Source organism: Falco rusticolus, chromosome 3 (assembly GCF_015220075.1).
Source record: "Falco rusticolus isolate bFalRus1 chromosome 3, bFalRus1.pri, whole genome shotgun sequence".
Taxonomy (NCBI): Eukaryota; Metazoa; Chordata; class Aves; order Falconiformes; family Falconidae; genus Falco; species Falco rusticolus.
Window position 1 is genome coordinate 10,325,738 of NC_051189.1, and position 17,842 is coordinate 10,343,579.

General features: G+C 45.7%; 1 protein-coding gene across 1 annotated transcript in view; it reads left to right on the forward strand.

Moving 5' to 3' along the window:
- The first annotated feature begins 270 nt into the window (after positions 1-270).
- MYO10 (myosin X) overlaps positions 271-17,842 on the forward strand; it is a 168,725-nt gene continuing 151,153 nt past the window's right edge. The window contains exon 1 of the mRNA XM_037379036.1: positions 271-596. Within this exon, the coding sequence (XP_037234933.1) occupies positions 576-596 (21 nt within the window). The 5' untranslated portion in view covers positions 271-575. The remainder of the gene's footprint in view (positions 597-17,842) is intronic.

The following is a 17,842-nucleotide window of genomic DNA, read 5'->3' on the forward strand; positions in this document are numbered from 1 at the left end:
GCGGAGCGCACGCCCCGAGCGGCGCCGAGCACCTCGCTCCCCGCGCCCCGGCGGCCCCGCGCTCCGACGTGGCTCCCCGTGCCCCGAGCGGCCGCCCCGCCCCGCCCCGCGCCCCCGGGGCAGCGCCGGCCCGGCGGGGGGGGTCACCGTCTTTGCCTCCTGCGGCCGGGGCGGGCCGGGGTCGCTGCCCGCGCTCGGGGCGGGGCGGGGCGGGGGCGAGGCGCAGGGAGAGGCGCGGCCCCGGCTCCGCCTCTGCCCCTGCCCCGCCGGGACGGGACGGCCCCGGGCAGGAGCGTGCGGCGGCGGGAGCTTTCCTCCTCCTCCTCCTCCTCCTCCGTGCCCCCTCCCCCGGCTCCCAGCGGCGGCTATGCGCTGCCGGGACCGCCCGGGCGAGCGGCTCTGAGGGGGCGGGCGGACAAAGGCTGCGGGCTGGTGCCGGCGCTGGGGCGCGATGGAGCGGCGCGGCGGCTGAGGCGGCTCGCAGGGGCCGAGCCGGGCCGGGCCAGGCGGCAGCGGCACATGGTGCGCGGCTGGGGCCCGGCGCTGCGCACCCGCGGGCGGGCCGAGGGGCCGCCATGGACAACTTCTTGGCGGAGGTGAGCGCGGGCCGGTGGGTCTGGCAGCCCGCTTCGTCCCGCACCCCCGGCGCGGGGTGGCTGTGCGGGGCAGAAGCCGGCGGCGGGTGCTGCCCGCGTGTCGCGTGCTCCCCGCAGCGCCCCGGCTTGCGGGGGGTTTGCGGGAGCGGCCCCTCGGGGCTCGGGGCTCCGGGAGCGGGAGGGAAGGAGCGGCGCCCCCTCGCCGCATCGCCGGCCGGCCTTCGGGGCTCTGGCCGGCGGCGCAACCGGAGGCCGCCGAGCTGAAGCGGAGGCTGCCCCCGGCCGGGGCTCGTCGGGGCGGGCAGGGGCCGGGCTGCAGGCGCCGGTGCCGCGGCTCTGCCCGCCGGGCCCCCGCTGCCGCCGCCCCGCGCCCGCCGGCGGCAGCGCTGTGTCGGCCCCGCGGGAGGCGGGCTGCGGGGCTCCGCTGCGGCCCCTGCCCGGCCTCCCGCCCCCGCGCCTGCTGCCGCGGCGTGGCAGCCTCCGAGCCGCGTCCCGGGGGCGGCGGGGGGCTCCCCCCGCAGGGGTTCTCTGCGCGGAGCCCGGGGGTCTGCTTTCTCCACCTCGCGTGGGCTTGCGCGGCTTCGGGTGATGGGGGTTCCAGGACCCGAGCTGCTGTGAGGCAGGCCGTTTTGAAGGTTTGTTTGTTGAGTGTATGTTATTAAATACAGACAAAACCTTCCGATAGAAAACGCAGAGTAACGAGCCCTCAGCCTTGGAAGCGGTTTGAGCGTTACCATTACCTCGTGCATCTTGACAACTCTCTCTGGGGAAACAACATTAAAGACACCTCGCCGCTCACTCGGGGTACATGCTAAAAGTCAAAACTTGGGTGCTCTTCTGGTCTAAGTTGGCTGAATTTGGTGCAGCGGTATTTTATCACATCGGTTCAGCTGGCCTCGTGGCGACACAGCCTTACGAGTCTAAGGTGTCCGTAATTAATGCAGTGACTTGTGTGTGTGTGTGTTGTGCTTGTAGGTGGCTGGCGGAGCTTGCACCGGGGTTGTGACTCCTGGTGACTGCACGATTGCTTTAATCGCACGCCTTGCTGAAGCAGTTGCACAGTCAGGGCTGTAAATATAGGCCAGGCATCTGTTTTCCAGGACTGTGATTAAGCTGCAAAACAGTCCTTTGCCCTCATGAAAAACTTCCTTCGTGTTCTGGGTGCTGCTGTTGATGCTCCCACAAGAAAAATAAGTGATCTGTTTACGGGAAGAGTAATTAGTCAAACAAAAGAAGGTCATACACCTTACGGCTTGTTAGCTTTTCATTTGTCAGACAACAAAAGTTCTGTCAAGTGCAATAAGAAGGAAGAAATACAGGATTAACTTTGGAAAAGTCTGAGTTAATAATATTGCTTTTTTTTTTTTTCCCCTGTAGAGAATGTGGCCCTTGCCTTTCAAAAGCTTGCAAGCCATGAGCAATAGGTAGTATTAGCCTAGCCTTGCAAAATTAACCTGAAGAGTCATTCACTCTGACACAAAGTACTGTAGCGTGCCCTACATAAAGGTGAAAAAGAGTTTTAATGGTTTTGACTCTTCTATTAGCCAAAATTACTTGCTCCAGGGGAAATGCAAGTAAATTTTGCCAGTCTGTGTTAGTATTTCAGCATGTATTTGTGTTAATTTGTGGTTGCTGCATGCAGACTTTGATCTTTCTTAAGAACTCTTACTCCCTTTCAACATGTTGATATTACTTTAAAAGATCAGTAAATATAGCACCCTGGCTTTAATCTGCATCCAAAGTCCCACCCATAAGTATAAACATTTTCCTTTCCTCACACTGGAGCACATGTAAGTTGCGTATAGGGAACGTAAAGCGCAATAGCAGAAATGCACAGGGCCTGACCCAGCTACCACAGAAAAATGTCTGTTGAAGGCACTGGATTGAGCCACTAGCTGGGTAATTTAATTTGTGCGAGGCAGACATCCTGCAGCTGCTCTTTATGAAAATATTTGCTGACTTATCTGAGAGAATTACTATTCTCATTAAAATAAGTTGTAGTGCATGAAAGAAAGAGGAAGCTGGATGAAAGGCACAGGTAAAAAGCCTGTTCTGCTCTGCTGTCATTTGTCAGGGATTTAAGTCCACGGATACAATTATGTTCTGGGAGAAAAGCTGGTAGGTGAGAAGGGAATATGCTGGCACTTTGTAGGGGTTGTTCCTCAACATAATCAAGTTCACTGCGCAGGAGGCAGGGGTGTCTTCCGTCTGACCGTTGCAGAAAAATACTGTGCCACTGAAAGGTGTTACAGGGAAAAATAAACCCTGCATTGGTATTTCTCCCATATTTTTCCCATAGCTAGCTAGATGCTGATTGTAACCTGCTCTCGGTATAGGATGATACTCATTGGAACAAAATGAGGAGTGCAGAAACACGCGCGTCTCAGAGGAGGTGTTCCTGCTGGGACTTGCCAGGTTAAGTGAGGTGTGGGATAACACGAGACTCCTGCTGATCAGCTGAAGCTGCTGTCGACTGTGACTTAACTGGTTTTTGACTTCTCCATCTTATTGCCCGGTTTCCTTCCTTTACTATTTCTTAGTATAGTTAGGTTTTATTCTTACAAGATGACAAGTGGTTGTACCTGTCTCCAGAGGAGCCTTGATTTCTGTCCCTGCCCCAGTTTTCTAACTCAGGCAGTTGTTTTTTTTTTTGTTTTGGTTTTTTTTTTTTTGTTTGTTTAAAAAAAAAAAAGCTCTGAGTAAAGAATTGGGCTATTGGGCTAGAAGAGTCAGCTCTGGAACTTACTCCCCAAAATACTTTTATTGCTGGAAGATACTGAAGTAATTACAAAGCTGCATTCTAAATACAGAGAAGTGTTTTCCAAGACTTTTTAAAACTATTTCAGGCTGTTAATTGACCCGTGCTAACTTTTGATGTTTGAAGGAAGATTAGTGGTGGAATCGTAACATTTTCAGTATATTTACATAGCCATTTATACATGAAAAACAACTAAAACCTGTAGAAATCCTGGAGATCCATACTCAAAGTTAAAAGTATGGATGTGTGCAGTAGAGCCATTTGACTATGTTGCTCAAAACAGCCTGATAAAATTGTTCCCGTATGTTTTACCAACAGCTAGGCTGCTCACAAGGGAGCAGTCTCCTGTGGTAGCTGAGGTCAGACTTTTTTTTTCCAGTGAGAATGCGTCCCTGCTAAAAGGGGATGTATGCCATAAGGGAAGGAGAAGAGTCATTTCAAGATGAGAAGGAACACAAGGAAACTTTGCATTAAAAAGGCAGGAGAGAGAAGCTCAAACTGCCTCTTCAGCATCTGAAGTTCCCAAGCAGTGTTTACCAGGGCAGCAGGTGAAGTGCCTGCAGAAGTCAAGTTCATCTTCACACGGGGAGTCACTGTGCCCAGTATATACTGCGTGTTGCACTGAACCTTGGTCATCCTTGTCACGGGAGAAGTGTGGCAGTTACTGGCCCAGCTGAGGTCAGAGTGGTTGAGGTTGGGAGGGACTTTTGGAAGTCATCTTGCCTAAACCTGCCCTCTGAGCTGGTGCTCAGCTCCTGGGAGCTTGCAGCACAGCGTGCATAGCAGTGGCTCCAGGGAGAGATTGCATTTAACCGCTGCCAAGCTGAGAAGAGAAAGGATTCCCCCACCCCTGCCTTAGTTTCCACAACTGGGAGAGAAGCGGGGAGAAAAACTCTCTCCTGCCTTCTTGCTAGTGTGTCTGGGTTGATGACCTCGAAGGAGAGTGTTATAAAAGCATCATAGAGGTCCCACTGATGTTTCACTAACGTTGCAGAGAGGTTTATTGGGAACTATGGGACAGCCTCCTTTGAGGCACAGCCGATACTCTTGTGCCCAGGATGCTTTTATTTTTAGCAGTACTGCTGGTACCTCAAGTTCAGAATGGTTTCCTTTATTTCTGCTTTCCACAGTTGCGCGTACTTGCCTGTGTGCCCTATTTTAAGGGCTGGGTTCCCAGCATACGTCTCGAAGGAACAAGTGTTGAACCTCACTCTGTGGGAAGGATACGGGGCAAAAATTAATTCTGAGGCTTTGAACTTTGCTTCAGGGAGTTCTCCAAAGGAGCGGTATCTGCTGAGCCTGGAAGCTCTTACTTTGGATACACAGATTGTGGCAAACTTTTCCTTGGTGTTCCCGTGCTGCAGTGTTTGGAAGATCTTTGCCTTCCAGTGCAGAGTCCTTCATGTAGACCTTTGAGAGGTTCACCATCTCTGGCAACCAAGTGACCTTGGCACGGCCAAGTTTCTGCTTCTAAAGTGAAAATCTGGTGACGGTGATAAATACCTGCATTGGTGTACGTGGGTTCTGGCTGTGTTGTGCAGCATAGCATGCATGTTTAGGACAATCTTGGAACTCTCCCAGCTTTCCTTTAGAAGTGTTTTACTGATAGCATGAGTATGGGTCTGATGTTCCAGCTTGAGATGTTGGTGTAAGCGGTGTAGTTTACACCAGCAAGGTTGCATTTCAGACTGGCGGGGTAAAACTGTCGTCCTATGAGTGATGGCATAAAGGTTAAATTTCTGGAGGGCTTCTGAGCACCAAAGCCATGCCAAGCACCAACAGCGCCTCTTTTGGCTGTTGGCATTGGCTATTTTCCAACGGTTCTGAGCTGTGACTCCTCATATTTAGTTTTTTTTAAAAGCTGATGGTTGTTTTGTCAACAGTTATTTTTAGGTTAATTAGGGAGCGTTACATTTTGAGTAGAAAAGACTTCCATGGAGGCTCAGGACTACCTTATTGTGTCGGAATGGAAAGAAAGTTTTTGCAGGTTTATTTCTGTAAGTCGGGAAATCACATTCAGCTCATCAGTAGCATGTCATCTTAGCTGCCTACTACAGGTGCTTCACGTGTGCCTTTCGTAAGATAGATCGGTGCAACTGAAGCATAGTTGTCGTCACTGGGCTGGAGCCTAGCAGCCCTGCTGGCACCATGAATATTGTAAAAATGACACAAGAATTCTCTTAAAGCTGAAAAACACATAACTATTGGAATTGGCAGTAGAGGCTCTACATTGTGCAGGGTCTGCTCGTGGTTTTTTTAGGTATGTTCAGTCAGACTCGAACCAAAGAAGTGCTGTGAAACCTCTACTATTACAGAAGTCCTGGCTGCTTCTGAGTCTTGGCTGCTTTTTAACCTTCTGGTGACACCTCACTGAAATGCTACTTTTTTTCTTCTTTTTGTCTTTCCCCTAATTGTATGTTTGTGTCAGCATGTTCTGTGTAAGCTATTTTGCTGTAACCAGATTTTCTTCTTTATATGTATTTTCATTTGGTGAGCCCTGTGCATGGGTGTATCTGAAGGCTGTGAACCTTTTTGGCTCTTTTTTGGTTTTGGACCTGTTGCACAGCCTGCTGCCCAGTAAAAGGGAATTGTGTTTGAAAGCGTGGCTGGTCTAAACTTATTTTTGAAGCCAGGTGGCACGGGCTTTTATCAGAAATGCTCCATAATTTTTTGCTGTGATTCTGTGGAGGCAGGAGAGCACTACTTTGGAGGAGAGAGGGGACCTTGAGCTTTGTGGTTCATGTGGAGAGTTTAGTGTGCTAGTCCTGTGAGTAACTGGAGAAACCCTGCAAACTTTCAGTGCTCTTGTTACCCCAGTGTGCCTCTAAGGATGGAAGGAAAGGTTTGGGGCCCCTTGTCAATAATTATGCTGTCAGTTTGCTCTGTTTTACCACATGGCACTTCTGGTGTGGTAATTTTAGCTGAATCTTGGGTTTCAGCTTGGTAAGACCAGTATAGTCTCATGAATCTGTTTTTTTGGCTTTAGAAGACAGCTGAAGGAAAATTGGTAGGTCCTTGCCTCTGTGTGTGGGTGCATATGTGCCTGTATTTATATAGTGTCACTGTGTTTGCACAGAATGAATCCAGACCTAATCCCCAGCAAGTGAATTAACGTGCCTGCTTTTTTTTCAATTTTTTTCTTTTTTTTTTTTAATGGAGGGAGTGAATATTTATGTAACTTTTTTTAAAAAAAAAAACCAACCCAAACTAGCAAGAGAAATGTCTTTTTGTGGCTCTTGGGTGGATGCAGCCCCAGTGGAAGGTGCTGTAGCCTCCTTTGAGGGGCAGGAGCAGCAGCTCCATCCTTACGTGCCTGGTGGTGTGACTGCGTGCCTGTCGCAGTGCTGGAGGGCACCATGTCTTCTGGGTAGTTTGATCCCACCAATGTCTTCAGCTGTAGGGCTGGTATTTTTCCTTAGTGAATTACAGTCCCCAGCTGTGGTTAGAGCCAGGAACATAGTTTTGGGTGGGGTGCTGGCAGAAGGGCAGGAGGTAAATAGTCACTGTGAATTAAGACTTTTGCTGAGGAGGTGTGCGGGGAGAATTACCAGCCTTAAGTCAGTAATTGTGGCTGCTTTACAAGTTTGGGGATGTGAGTTCAAAACTTGCTAGATGATTGTGTCTTCAGGCTTGTGTGAGGGGGTCATGGCTTTGGTGTTCTTATTTCTCTTGATCTTCCTGTTACTTGTCATCAAGTGACATTTAAACCATTAGCAGGAATGAAGGAGGGTGTCTTGGTGCTGGGGCAGCAGTTCAGGGCAAGTTACTGGTTTACTGTTGTTTGGGTATTACTGGTTCAAATTTTGCTTAGTGATTGGTTTTTTGATCCCCCCCTTATTTAAGATTTTCTAGGATGTCCTATGTATGTCTGAAATTTGAACATTACCCATGGGTCATAAGTACTGTAATGCAACTTTGGTTTGGACAGCCCCCTAATTAAGAAAGGTTAAGAGGATTATCTTTGTGGTTAGAAGTCCATTAAGTAGCACAAGCACTCCATTCTTTTAAAGACGGGACTTTTCAAGGTTTGGATGCAGAATGGGAGCTAATATTAACTATCCTCCAGATCTGCCTTGTGAAGTGAACGAACTAAATCTGTGCTGAAGAAGAAACTGCTGCTTTGTTACATGGAAAATACGAGCATTATGTTGGAGAAGTATACTGGGAAAGTTTCGTTAGGACAGAAGAAATGAGTAAAGATTACTAGTATTTCTAAGCGTACCTGTAAGAAGTAGGAGGATATTGGGGAAGAATGTACTGTCCACTCCTGCACTCATTTTTGCAGTCAGTGAGCAAGACTGTTACCTCAGGTGTCCAGGTGTTGTCCATGCTTGATGTCCTCAGCTGGACAGCCAGTATAGAGCTGGATCATGGGGGTGTCTGGTGGCTTCCCTGCAGGGGAATGTTCCATGGACATTGTGACAGGCAGGACACTTTCCCACTACAAACTGGTGAGTGACTGGGGAAGGCTGTTGTTTCGGATGTCACACCCGTGCTTGTCTTACTGATAAATGTAAATACTTGCTCTCTATTTAGGTGCTGTTTTCCTTTTGTGGCCAAATGGCTGTTTTTCAGTCTAGCCTGTAAAAGCCTTATTATTTGGTAGAAAGTTTAGAGGGTTGGGTTTTGGTTTTTTTTCACTGAAATCTCAAATGTGAGCGATGATGGAGGAATTTAATAATACATGTTTTACCTTGTTGAGTAACTTACTAGGAACAGACCCTGTTTTGTTTCGTATTTGAAGAATGGCAGAAACTGGTGTGTATTCCATTATACTGACCAAAGTTAACATTTCCATTTTGTGTAAACTCTTCTGTAGAGGGGTTTAGCTCATGGTTTCTATATGGGTATACTATATATATATATATACACACTATATAGATATATATGTATAAATTTTGCCTAGTGAGCAGTTGTGCTTAGTTATTTTTCACTAAGGAGGAGCAGCCACCAGTCAGTAACTGGAAAAAACCCCAAAGAGCACGTCAGCCCTTTTAAGGCTCTGAGGGAAGCTCTGCAGTTTACCTCTGTGTGTGGAAGGAAGTCTTCAGAAGTGAAAGGCACTTACTGGTCACTCGTATGGCTTTCTGAGCTTGCACTGAAAATTCAGATCCAGTGTATCTTAAGCTGGATTTCCTATGTGTCTCAGTGGTCCTGCCCCCAGTGGGTAAATACAGGCATGTTGGAGCATAGTCCAAATGTCGGAGTCAGTTTAATACCTTTTACTCCTAGGGTTAATGGCATGCTGAAGGAAAACATCCTGGAGGATAGACTTTATCAATCTCCTGCACCATCCAGTGGCCTGCCAGACTTCAGAGTTGAATAGGGATCCCATGTTTTTATGTTAATACTTTTTAGCAAATACTTAAATTGCTTCAGTGGGACACTTCACCTGGTTTATGGTACCAGGCTTTCTTTTCTTTGAAAGTGTAAAATTGTGGTGAGCCTCGCTAGAGATTTTTTGAGTGAATATTAAGCAAAGATGAATATTGAAGGAATCAATATTCTCTTTAACCTGTGTCTTAGTGTGAAATTATTTGAGTTTTGGTTTCGTTTGTTCCAAATGAGGGAAAGAGGAAGGAAGAGAAGGGAGCTCAGCAGCAGACTTCAGGAGCCAAGCTGTGCTTTCACATGTGATCCTGGCTGATGGCATGCACAGGGTGAACGGCTGTGTTGGAAGACTATATAAATAAATAAATATAAGGCTAAGGGCACTTTGATGCGTTAATGTTGCATTTTCCTATATATTCTTGGGAAACTATTTATAAACCTTTATTATAGGTCAGTGATACAAGGATGTGTTAATAGAAGTTTCTTTTTTGTGTTGGAGATGCCCTAAGGACACCTTAGAAGAGGAAAATGGTTGTTGCTTTTTCCCCTGGGGGCAAAACTACATTCCCACCCTGAGCAAGTACACCCAAGGGCTTTTTATCATGGCACATCTGCCTCCATACTGGGGTAGTCATTAAAAAGAACCGAGGGGTTTTTTGTTTGTCTTTTTATGTTCTTAACTTCTTGACATGGTAATGCTGGCAGAATGGCACGCTGCTGCCCAAGCCTGCTATCATGGTGTCAAAGTCAGGATTGATTTTGGTACCTGTAGCATAACCTCGGGGAGAGACCTGAGGCTCTTCTATTTGATGAACGCTAGCTGCCATTAACTGCAGGTGGAATTACAAAGCAGAGGATTTCTGAAGGTTGTCGTCAATGTTAAGGCCCAAACCCCTTGGCCCCCTTTCTCTTACAAACCTTCAAAAGGCTTTAGAAAACTCATTTTGATGAACTTTCCAGCATCTGGAGTAGACATTTCTGTAGTTCTTGAAAAGTTGTTGGACTGTGAAAGTGGTATTACTGGCAAACCCTTGGCATGGTTTTGATGTTGTGCTCTGCATGCGTCTGTTCTCCTTGCTGACCTTGCTAACAGTAATGTAAGATTTCTTTGGAAAGATGGTCACACCTCCCCTTCGTGTACAGCCAAACTGGCCCTGGTTTTGGAGACAGGAGATAAGAGAAGTTTATTCCTTGTTTTGAAAAAGTATTGATGTTTATAGCATTATCGGAAATGGATTATTTGGTCCTATTTTAGTTGCTGTTGTTTAGCATGACATTAAAGTGTTTACTTAGATGAAGTTAAATATATTTGTTAAGAGAATGGAATTGTTTTTCTTATGAAGCTGTTTATCTTGAGGAAAAGTCAAATCCTTTTGTTTAATGTCCCCATCTGGTTTACAGAAGCAATGGAGATCATTTCTGTTTGACCACTTTAGTGGGTCAAAGAACAACTGTATCTTGGTTAGGGTATATTTTTATTTGCTTCAGAAAGGAGCCAAATTGGCAGGATGCTGGAGTTCACATCAGGACAAGGAATAGATGCTGATTCCGTAGGTCAGACTTCTTGCTTTGTTGGTTGTCTTCTTGGATCTCTTCCCCTTATTAAATACAGACTGTGGTTTTGTGATTAGGATTTATCTCCTCATTACAGCTTTCTGGTGATGGGTACGATGGATAGGTTTGTTTGGTGTGTGCGATCAGAAGAAAATGAGAGCGGCATTTAGAGTAGGGCTTGGAAGGGTGGTATTTCCTGCTGCTTTTCAGACCGTGTACCAGGAGCAGTGTCTGATGAAGCGAGCTCTTTGTTGAAAATCCAGAGTCAAATTCTGCCATGTGATACTTGATAAGCTATTTCAAGGAATAAACAAACGCAGCAAATCTGAGCTAGCAAATATAATTTGTGCAGCAGCCTTCCCCCCCCTTGCCATTAAATTTCTAATATTTTGCGCACCAAAATCTGAGAGTTTTAGCAGATGGTAGATGGGATTTTGGCATAAAGTTGTGCAGGGCTTGCAGCAAAAGAGCAATTCTCTGTTTTGTGTTATTTTTGAGTCTCTGCTCCTAATTTCTGTTGCTGTCACACCATTTCTGCCATCATTTCCCTGTGGTGATTTAGTACCTTAAATGACTACAGCCCTGGTGCAGTAGTAAACTCCCCAGGTTTTTTTTGTATGGAAGCCCATGAATAAGTGTAATAGCAATGTAATGAACTAGTTGTATTAAACTTTCACTGCATAGTTACACCATTGTCAGTAGAATGCCTTCATACCTTGCAGTTAAGGTGGAGATGCCGTCAGTAGCTGGTGGAGGACAGATGGTGATACCCAAGTCTGTGCATTTGCTTGTGAGCGCCCAGTGGCCTTTTGCCGGTGGCTTGTTCTTAGCAGTCCTTAGTGAGTGCAAAGGGAAAATACTCATACTCATGCCATCCTTTTCCTTTGGGTAGTGGGATTCTGCATTTGCTGTGTTCCAGGTGCTCTGGAGTCAGGCAAATACAGACTGTAATCCTGAATTTTTGATTTCTTGAACTTGCGTGCTGCTTACAGAAGCACTCTTTTATATTGCTTGCAGATATTTGATTTGAAAAGTGCACAGTTGCTTTATGCAGTCAGAGAGGCCACAAAAGCTTTGCTGTTTTTCTGGGATTTTTGTTTTTGCTGCTGGAAGGCATCAGAATTTTTGGTAGGCAGCATGAGCTGCAGCTGTCCCAGAGCACAGGCATGTGCCTCCTGCTCTGCATGTAGATGGGGGTTATCTCTTGTTAGGAAAGAAGAGTGGGTGCATGTTAATCGGTGGCTGAATTGAAGGGTCAAGAAGCAGCAAAGGTCAGGACACCTGCAGCAACAGATCAAGGGTCAGGCTGCTGCAGGGATTGCCCGAGGCACTCCTGGGGAAGCAGAGGAGAGGGGCTGGCATCAGGCTCTGAGCAGGAGCAGACGCTTTAGCACAAGGGGTTCCCAAAGGGCTCTCCTTATCAGACAGGACAACTATGTCTGATAGCTACTGCTTTAAAATGCATAGATGAAGCTTTTTTTTTTTTTTTTTTTTTTTTTTTGCAATTCCTGTCAAAGTTGGGAGAATAACCTTCTGTTGCTGTACTGAGGCTGGCTGGAGTTTTCCTAGCTGTAGGTTTTGAGTGTGGTGGTTTTTTTCTCATTAGATCTCTGGTATTATAAATGCTAACATTTTGGGAAGTCTTTGCTTTTTAGGGTTGTCTTTTTAATATGTTTTTTTGGGCATTATTGAGCAATGACATGCTTCTGGATAGTTTCACATAGGTTTATCGGAGAAATTTAGGGTTGTTCTCAGGAAAGCTGTAGTAGAGTATGTCCTAAAAAACAGGACTTAAGCATTTGTTACTGTTGCTCTGTTGGTGGCAATAGGATTGTAGTAAAAATTGCCCCTTTTAGTTTTATTGACACTGAAATCCCTACTTTTGTCACGTGACCCATCTTTTCCCCTAATTTTGTTCCAGACGCTGTACCAGAGTAACTAGTAATCAGCGAGTGGCTCTTGCTCTCCAGAAAAGCAGTTGTGGTACTACCACTTGCTCCTTGGGAAATAGCTGGACTTCTGTCAGATCTTTGTAATTGTTAGAAGAGGGAGAAATTTCAAGAGATCCCTGTCACGTTGGCGAGTGCTTTACTTCCAAGGCTGCCAGAGGTAGCCTGTGCTTGGGACAGCTGGGAAGTCCACTTTTTACATCTTCACTCATGGAATGGTCCAAGACCACGTGCAAGCTAGGATGCTTCTTGTATGTGCTTTAAAAAAGAAAAGGCTATATCAATAAGCTCAAAGGTATGGCTGTATAAGCTGTTGCTTCTTTTTGGGGGATGTGTATTTATTTAGATTGCTGTATTTTATTGTCCTCCAGCTGCAATGCTGTACACTGTCGCTTCCTTTCCCTATATACCAATGAAGAGAAGGGTGGAGAAAAATAATACCTTGTACTCTTTGCCAGTACAGATCTAAATATGATATTTGTGCCGCCTTTTTATATTAACCTGTTGTTCCGTGCTAATGCTGATGTTACCTAACATTCTTGTATATTGCATGTGCTTTTTTCCATTTCTTAAATTTAAGTAAATGATTTGGCACAGCTGGGGGAATGCCTGCATAGGAAGAAATATGACAATAAATTGTTCCAGGATTATTTAAAAGCAAATAAATTGCAATTCGTTTGTGTATCTGCTCCATCCTTATGACTTTTGTAGTTGGAAATTAACTGAAACATTAAAAAAAAAATTGCCATTTGCTTGTTTACTTTTCAGTGACCTGGGAAGTTTGTTGACAGCTCAAAAGCCATAGGGAGCAAAAATAACACAAAAGTCTGAATAGCTGAAAGCTTAAATTCCCTGCTGGAAAGGTAGTTTGTTGAGGAGAAAAAATAAGCGGTAACCATTAGTGGCTATAAATAAAGAGTTTACTCATTTAGAGACTCAGATGGATAAAAGAGAGGTTGTTCCAGTTTTTCATCTTTATCGTGTCGTAAAAAGTAAGGTATGTCATGCCCTGCCATTTTTTAGATAGCTTTGAAAATTAGCTACACTTATGAGGTTTTCTGCTTCAAGAAAGGTCTTCAAGTGTACTTACATAAATGGCAGAAGCTGTTTAGCCCCAGTCTGAAATAAATACATGAATTTATTAATAATTTCACTTTCAATAAGTTGTGTTCCCTGCAGGGCAGCGTCTCTATTTTGTCAGTACATTTACAGTTTTGATAAAACACTGGTTTAGAAAAAAAAAAATTAATATCTGTAATCATATGGACAATATGGAAACAACGTAGGGGGTAACTAATGTGTGCCCAGTGGGTCACTAGGTTCTTGTCTTTTGGAAAATAAAATCTGGTTTGCAGCCTCACGAAGTAGCAGGCTGATATTCTTCCTTGGGGGCAATGGCTCTGGTGATGAGGATGCTGTGGACCAGCTTGAAGTAGCGATGCTCTGAGACTGCCCTGGTGGGACCCTGAAGACCCTAGGGTCTTCCCACGGGGTTTGGAAGTGACTGGGGAGGGGAGGCTAGTTCTAGTCTCCAGATGTTGGGATTAACCTTCTCCAGAGAGGCACCTTGTGCAGCCTTTGATCCCACAAATTACATTTTTAGTTTAAAGTCTGTTTAAAGAAGCAGCTACCTTTTATGCTTAGCTGTGTTTCAGCCTAACTCAGCTGGGGGCTTGCACAAATAGTTAATAATTAATATCTCTTTGACCTCACTGGTGCTAAACTAGGATGTTCGTCTTCAGACCTGGATTTCTTTTGCCTTGGCCTTGACTAACCAAGTATCAACGCTTCTTATTTCCTTTTTCCCCGTTAGTGCCAAGTGTGTTTGTGGATACATCATATTTCTCAGGCTCCTTTGGAAAGCAGTAATAAAGATGTAATGCTCTTGGGCTTATCCTGGGTCAGAAGTGTGGTGCTGAGTGTCCTACTCGTTGCAGCTCCCTGCATGCATTTTGCCCAGCAGCTCTCCGGGAGCTGAGAGGGCTGTCACAAAGGTCTTTACGGAGCCATGGGTAATGCAGGTGAGCAGACCGTTCCTGATCTGTGAGCTTTGCTTCTCTTATCAGCAGATGTTGGCAGTTTCCAAACAAGCGGCTGCGATAGCTGCTTCTGGCTGGGCAGGACACAGGGAAGCCGTTGGGGAAGGAAGGGTGTGTGGGTGGGTAGCTTTAAAGGTGCAGGACAGTTTTAGGGGTTTGGTGATCTACAGCTAAGCTATGTGATTATGGCTAAAGATAATGAACCCAAAACAAGCACTGAGAGAAAGTGTTGAGGCTTGGGTTTCTAAAATTTGGTGCCTTGACTTGCATAATACTGGGATGTGTAATTTTTTCAATGGAAGTATAGCTGCTGATGTTGCTCTGCTTAAAATAAGCAAAGACATCTTGATTCAGCAAGGCTGGTAATCACAGGATGAATAGGGGACGTGGTTCCACCCGAGTTACCAAGAGTGGTAATGTATTTAAAATCAAGCAAGTTCTGAAATATCTTGTGGTTTTGACTTCTAGCTGGGGGGTACAAGTCACTTGGCTTACACATAGAATCATTTAGTTTGGAAAAGACCTGTAAGATTATCATGTCCAGGTGTTAACCCAGGACTGCCAAGTCCACCACTAAACCATGTCCCTAAGCACCGCATCTGCATGTTTTTTAAACACTTCCAGGGTTGGTGAATCAGCCGCCTCCCCGGGCAGCCTGTTCCAGTGGCTGACCACCCTTTCTGTGAAGAAATTTTTCCTAATATCCAATCTAAACCTCCCCTGGCATAACTTGAGGCCTTCTCCTCTTGTCCTATCACTTGTTATCTGGGAGGAAAGACCTGCCTCCACCTGCCTACAACCTCTTTTCAGGGCGCTGTAGAGAGCAGTAAGGTCTCCCCTGAGTCACCTGCTCTCCAAGCTGAACACCCCCAGTTCCCTCAGCTGCTCCTCACAAGACTTGTGCTCCAGACCCTTCTAGCTCAATTGCCCTACTCTGGGCACGCTCCAGCACCTCTGCGTCCCTCTTGAAGTGAGGGGCTGACGTCACAGCCCCAGCTTGCTATGGGAGAATTAACAAACCTCTAGGGAAAGACGTCCCTGACCATGAGGAGCAGGGGTTGAACTAGATGGTCTTTAAAGGTTCCTTCCAACCCAAACCAGTCTGTGAGTCTGTGAACGCTATCCCTGTTGGGATTTGGGCAACACCCAAAACTCCACTCAACAGTAACCAGTCAAAATGACTAAAATCCAATAGGTAACTACTGCTGGCCTTGGTACAAATTATGTTTAAGTAGTAGTGGCCATGGTTCAGGCGTAGCTTCTGCAAATCTACTTGCTGGAGTGCCCTCCTGCACTGCTGCTGTGTGTTCCCCGTGGGTAACGGTGGGTGAAACAGCCCCACGTGAAGCATGCTGCCACGTTACCCCTGTGCTCAGGAGCACTGGCGCGGCCTCTGCAGCTGTGTCCGTACTGTCAAGGACAAGGGCAGGGAGCCTCTGCTACAATCGCCTCTCCGTGCGCTCTGCACAGATGCAGCTTTGTTAATAAACGGCTTGTCTAACATACCACCTTTTTTTAAGCCATCTCGGGATCATTGTTAACATTGATTTCTACATTGACTTTATTGCAGACACGTTCCTGGAAAGCTAGAAATGAGGTTTTTATTTCTAATTAATTTTTTTTTAATGAAGCCATCAAGCCATCTCCTTACTGATGCAGCGCATGACATGCGTTGAGGGAAGAATATTTGCCAGTGGTGACTTTTGTAGTGGAGATGTTCAGAAATGACTCTGAAGTTCTGTAGGAGGTATTTTTTGCTTTTTAGGAAGCTGTCCTTAAGAGACAATTGGCTTGGCAAAAGTGCAGTTGTTGCTACCATATTGGCCCACAGAAGGCTGAGTTACTGTGATGCTTCCTTTAGCAGAAGGGAGGCAGAGCAGTGTATGAAATCCAGGGTAAAGGAGAGGCTGTCTCGTAGATCCTAACTTTGCTGAAGAAACTGAATTACATTAGGACTGCATAGTATGGAGTAATTACGCGCCAGCCTGTGTCCTTCTCACATGGTATCATGAGAGCTGCTGTTAGGAGGAAAAAAATGAGTCTCAGGCTGGAGGTGTGTGGAAAATAGACTTAAAGAAATGGAGATTGTGCTTTCCTTGAAACGAGCAGGAAGAAGCTGTGTATGCTATTATGTGTTACTGTGTAAAGCAGTGACTGAGTTCTACAGGGCGAGTCATGTTGAGGACCTATGGCACAGCACTGTCTGTCTTGCCCAGCTGCCTCAGGAGCAGCGGGTGGGGATGTGTGTGTACTGCCGGTGGTTCATCACTCACATGTTCGAGAGTCAACTTGCTAGGAAAAATTTCTGCTGGAAGCTTTTTTTTGCAACAGAAGGACCATTGAATGTAATCACGTCTTTTACTTCTGTAAACATGTCCATAAACTATTTTCAGATAAAAAATAAATGGATACAATTTTATCCGAGGGAGAGATTTGTACAGTATGTTGGGTTAAAAAAACCCCAACATACAAACTTCTTGCAGGTTGGCTGAAGTTATGTATTATCTCTGAAAGTTGGGTATGTTTAGGATGGGTCTTAACGTGATTTGGAGGAATTAAAATGAAGCATGTGCCTCTGCATACTTCTCACTATGGGCTTAGATTTTGTAGATAATTCTGTATAAATGGGATCTTGCTTACGTGAATATGAGGTGGGCATTTAACTCCTAGGAGAAGAAAACATTATGAAAGCACGCACATATCTGAAAATATAAGCAGAAGTTCTGATGGTCACATTTGTGCATAAACAAACATGCTTGTGGCTATCTGAAGATGAAAGGGATCTGAAAACATGACCAAAACAGTGTTGTATAGGGGCTCTCTTCAGAACATCTCAGTCTGGTGATAAAAGCACTGCCACAGTTTAGCTGTGCTCATCCTATGCGTGAGCAGCTAGAATTTTGAAGAAGTGACTGTAACTTCTTCAAAACAAGGACAAGTTGATACTTGAAACAACAGGGAGATTGTGGGAAGACTGGCCCGTGAGCAAGAGGGAAGGTGATGTCATGTGAACGCTGTCGTGGGATTTGGATGATTTAAACAACATCGCTGCATCTGCCAGAGACTTGGAGGCCTCAACAAGTAATTCAGTCTGCTTTTGCCTTGGTTCTCTAGTTGCAAAATACTGAAGGATTTTCCATTTCCAACATCTTTTTCCCTTGTCCTGGGTAGAGGTGTAGTGCATAATGCTCTTGTTCTCCCTGGGTCCTTGTGCCAGTGTGAATAAAAGTAGATCTACTGCCTGTGCTAAGCAAGGGGCCAAATTCTGGGTGACTTCCTTGGAGAAGGAGCAGGCACGTAGTCCTCGTGGTCTGCAGTATTTTTGGCTCTATGTGTGAAAGTGGTGTGGAGCTCCAAGGACTCAAAATTAATTTCCTTACAGGTGAGGAAAACTCTGTTCCTCCCTGCAGAATGAAGCATTTTACATGCAGCGTAGGGGGTTAAAGGTAGTATGTGCCGTAAGCAGAAAAATATTGTTCCATTTTGAGATTATTTATTACTACTTTGAAAAGAAAATGGGGTTCTATTTAAGGCCAAGTCTTTTTGACCAGCCAAGTCCAAGCTTGGAAGAAGGTAATATGGAGCTGGCAATGGAGGAATGCATTGCTACTGCAA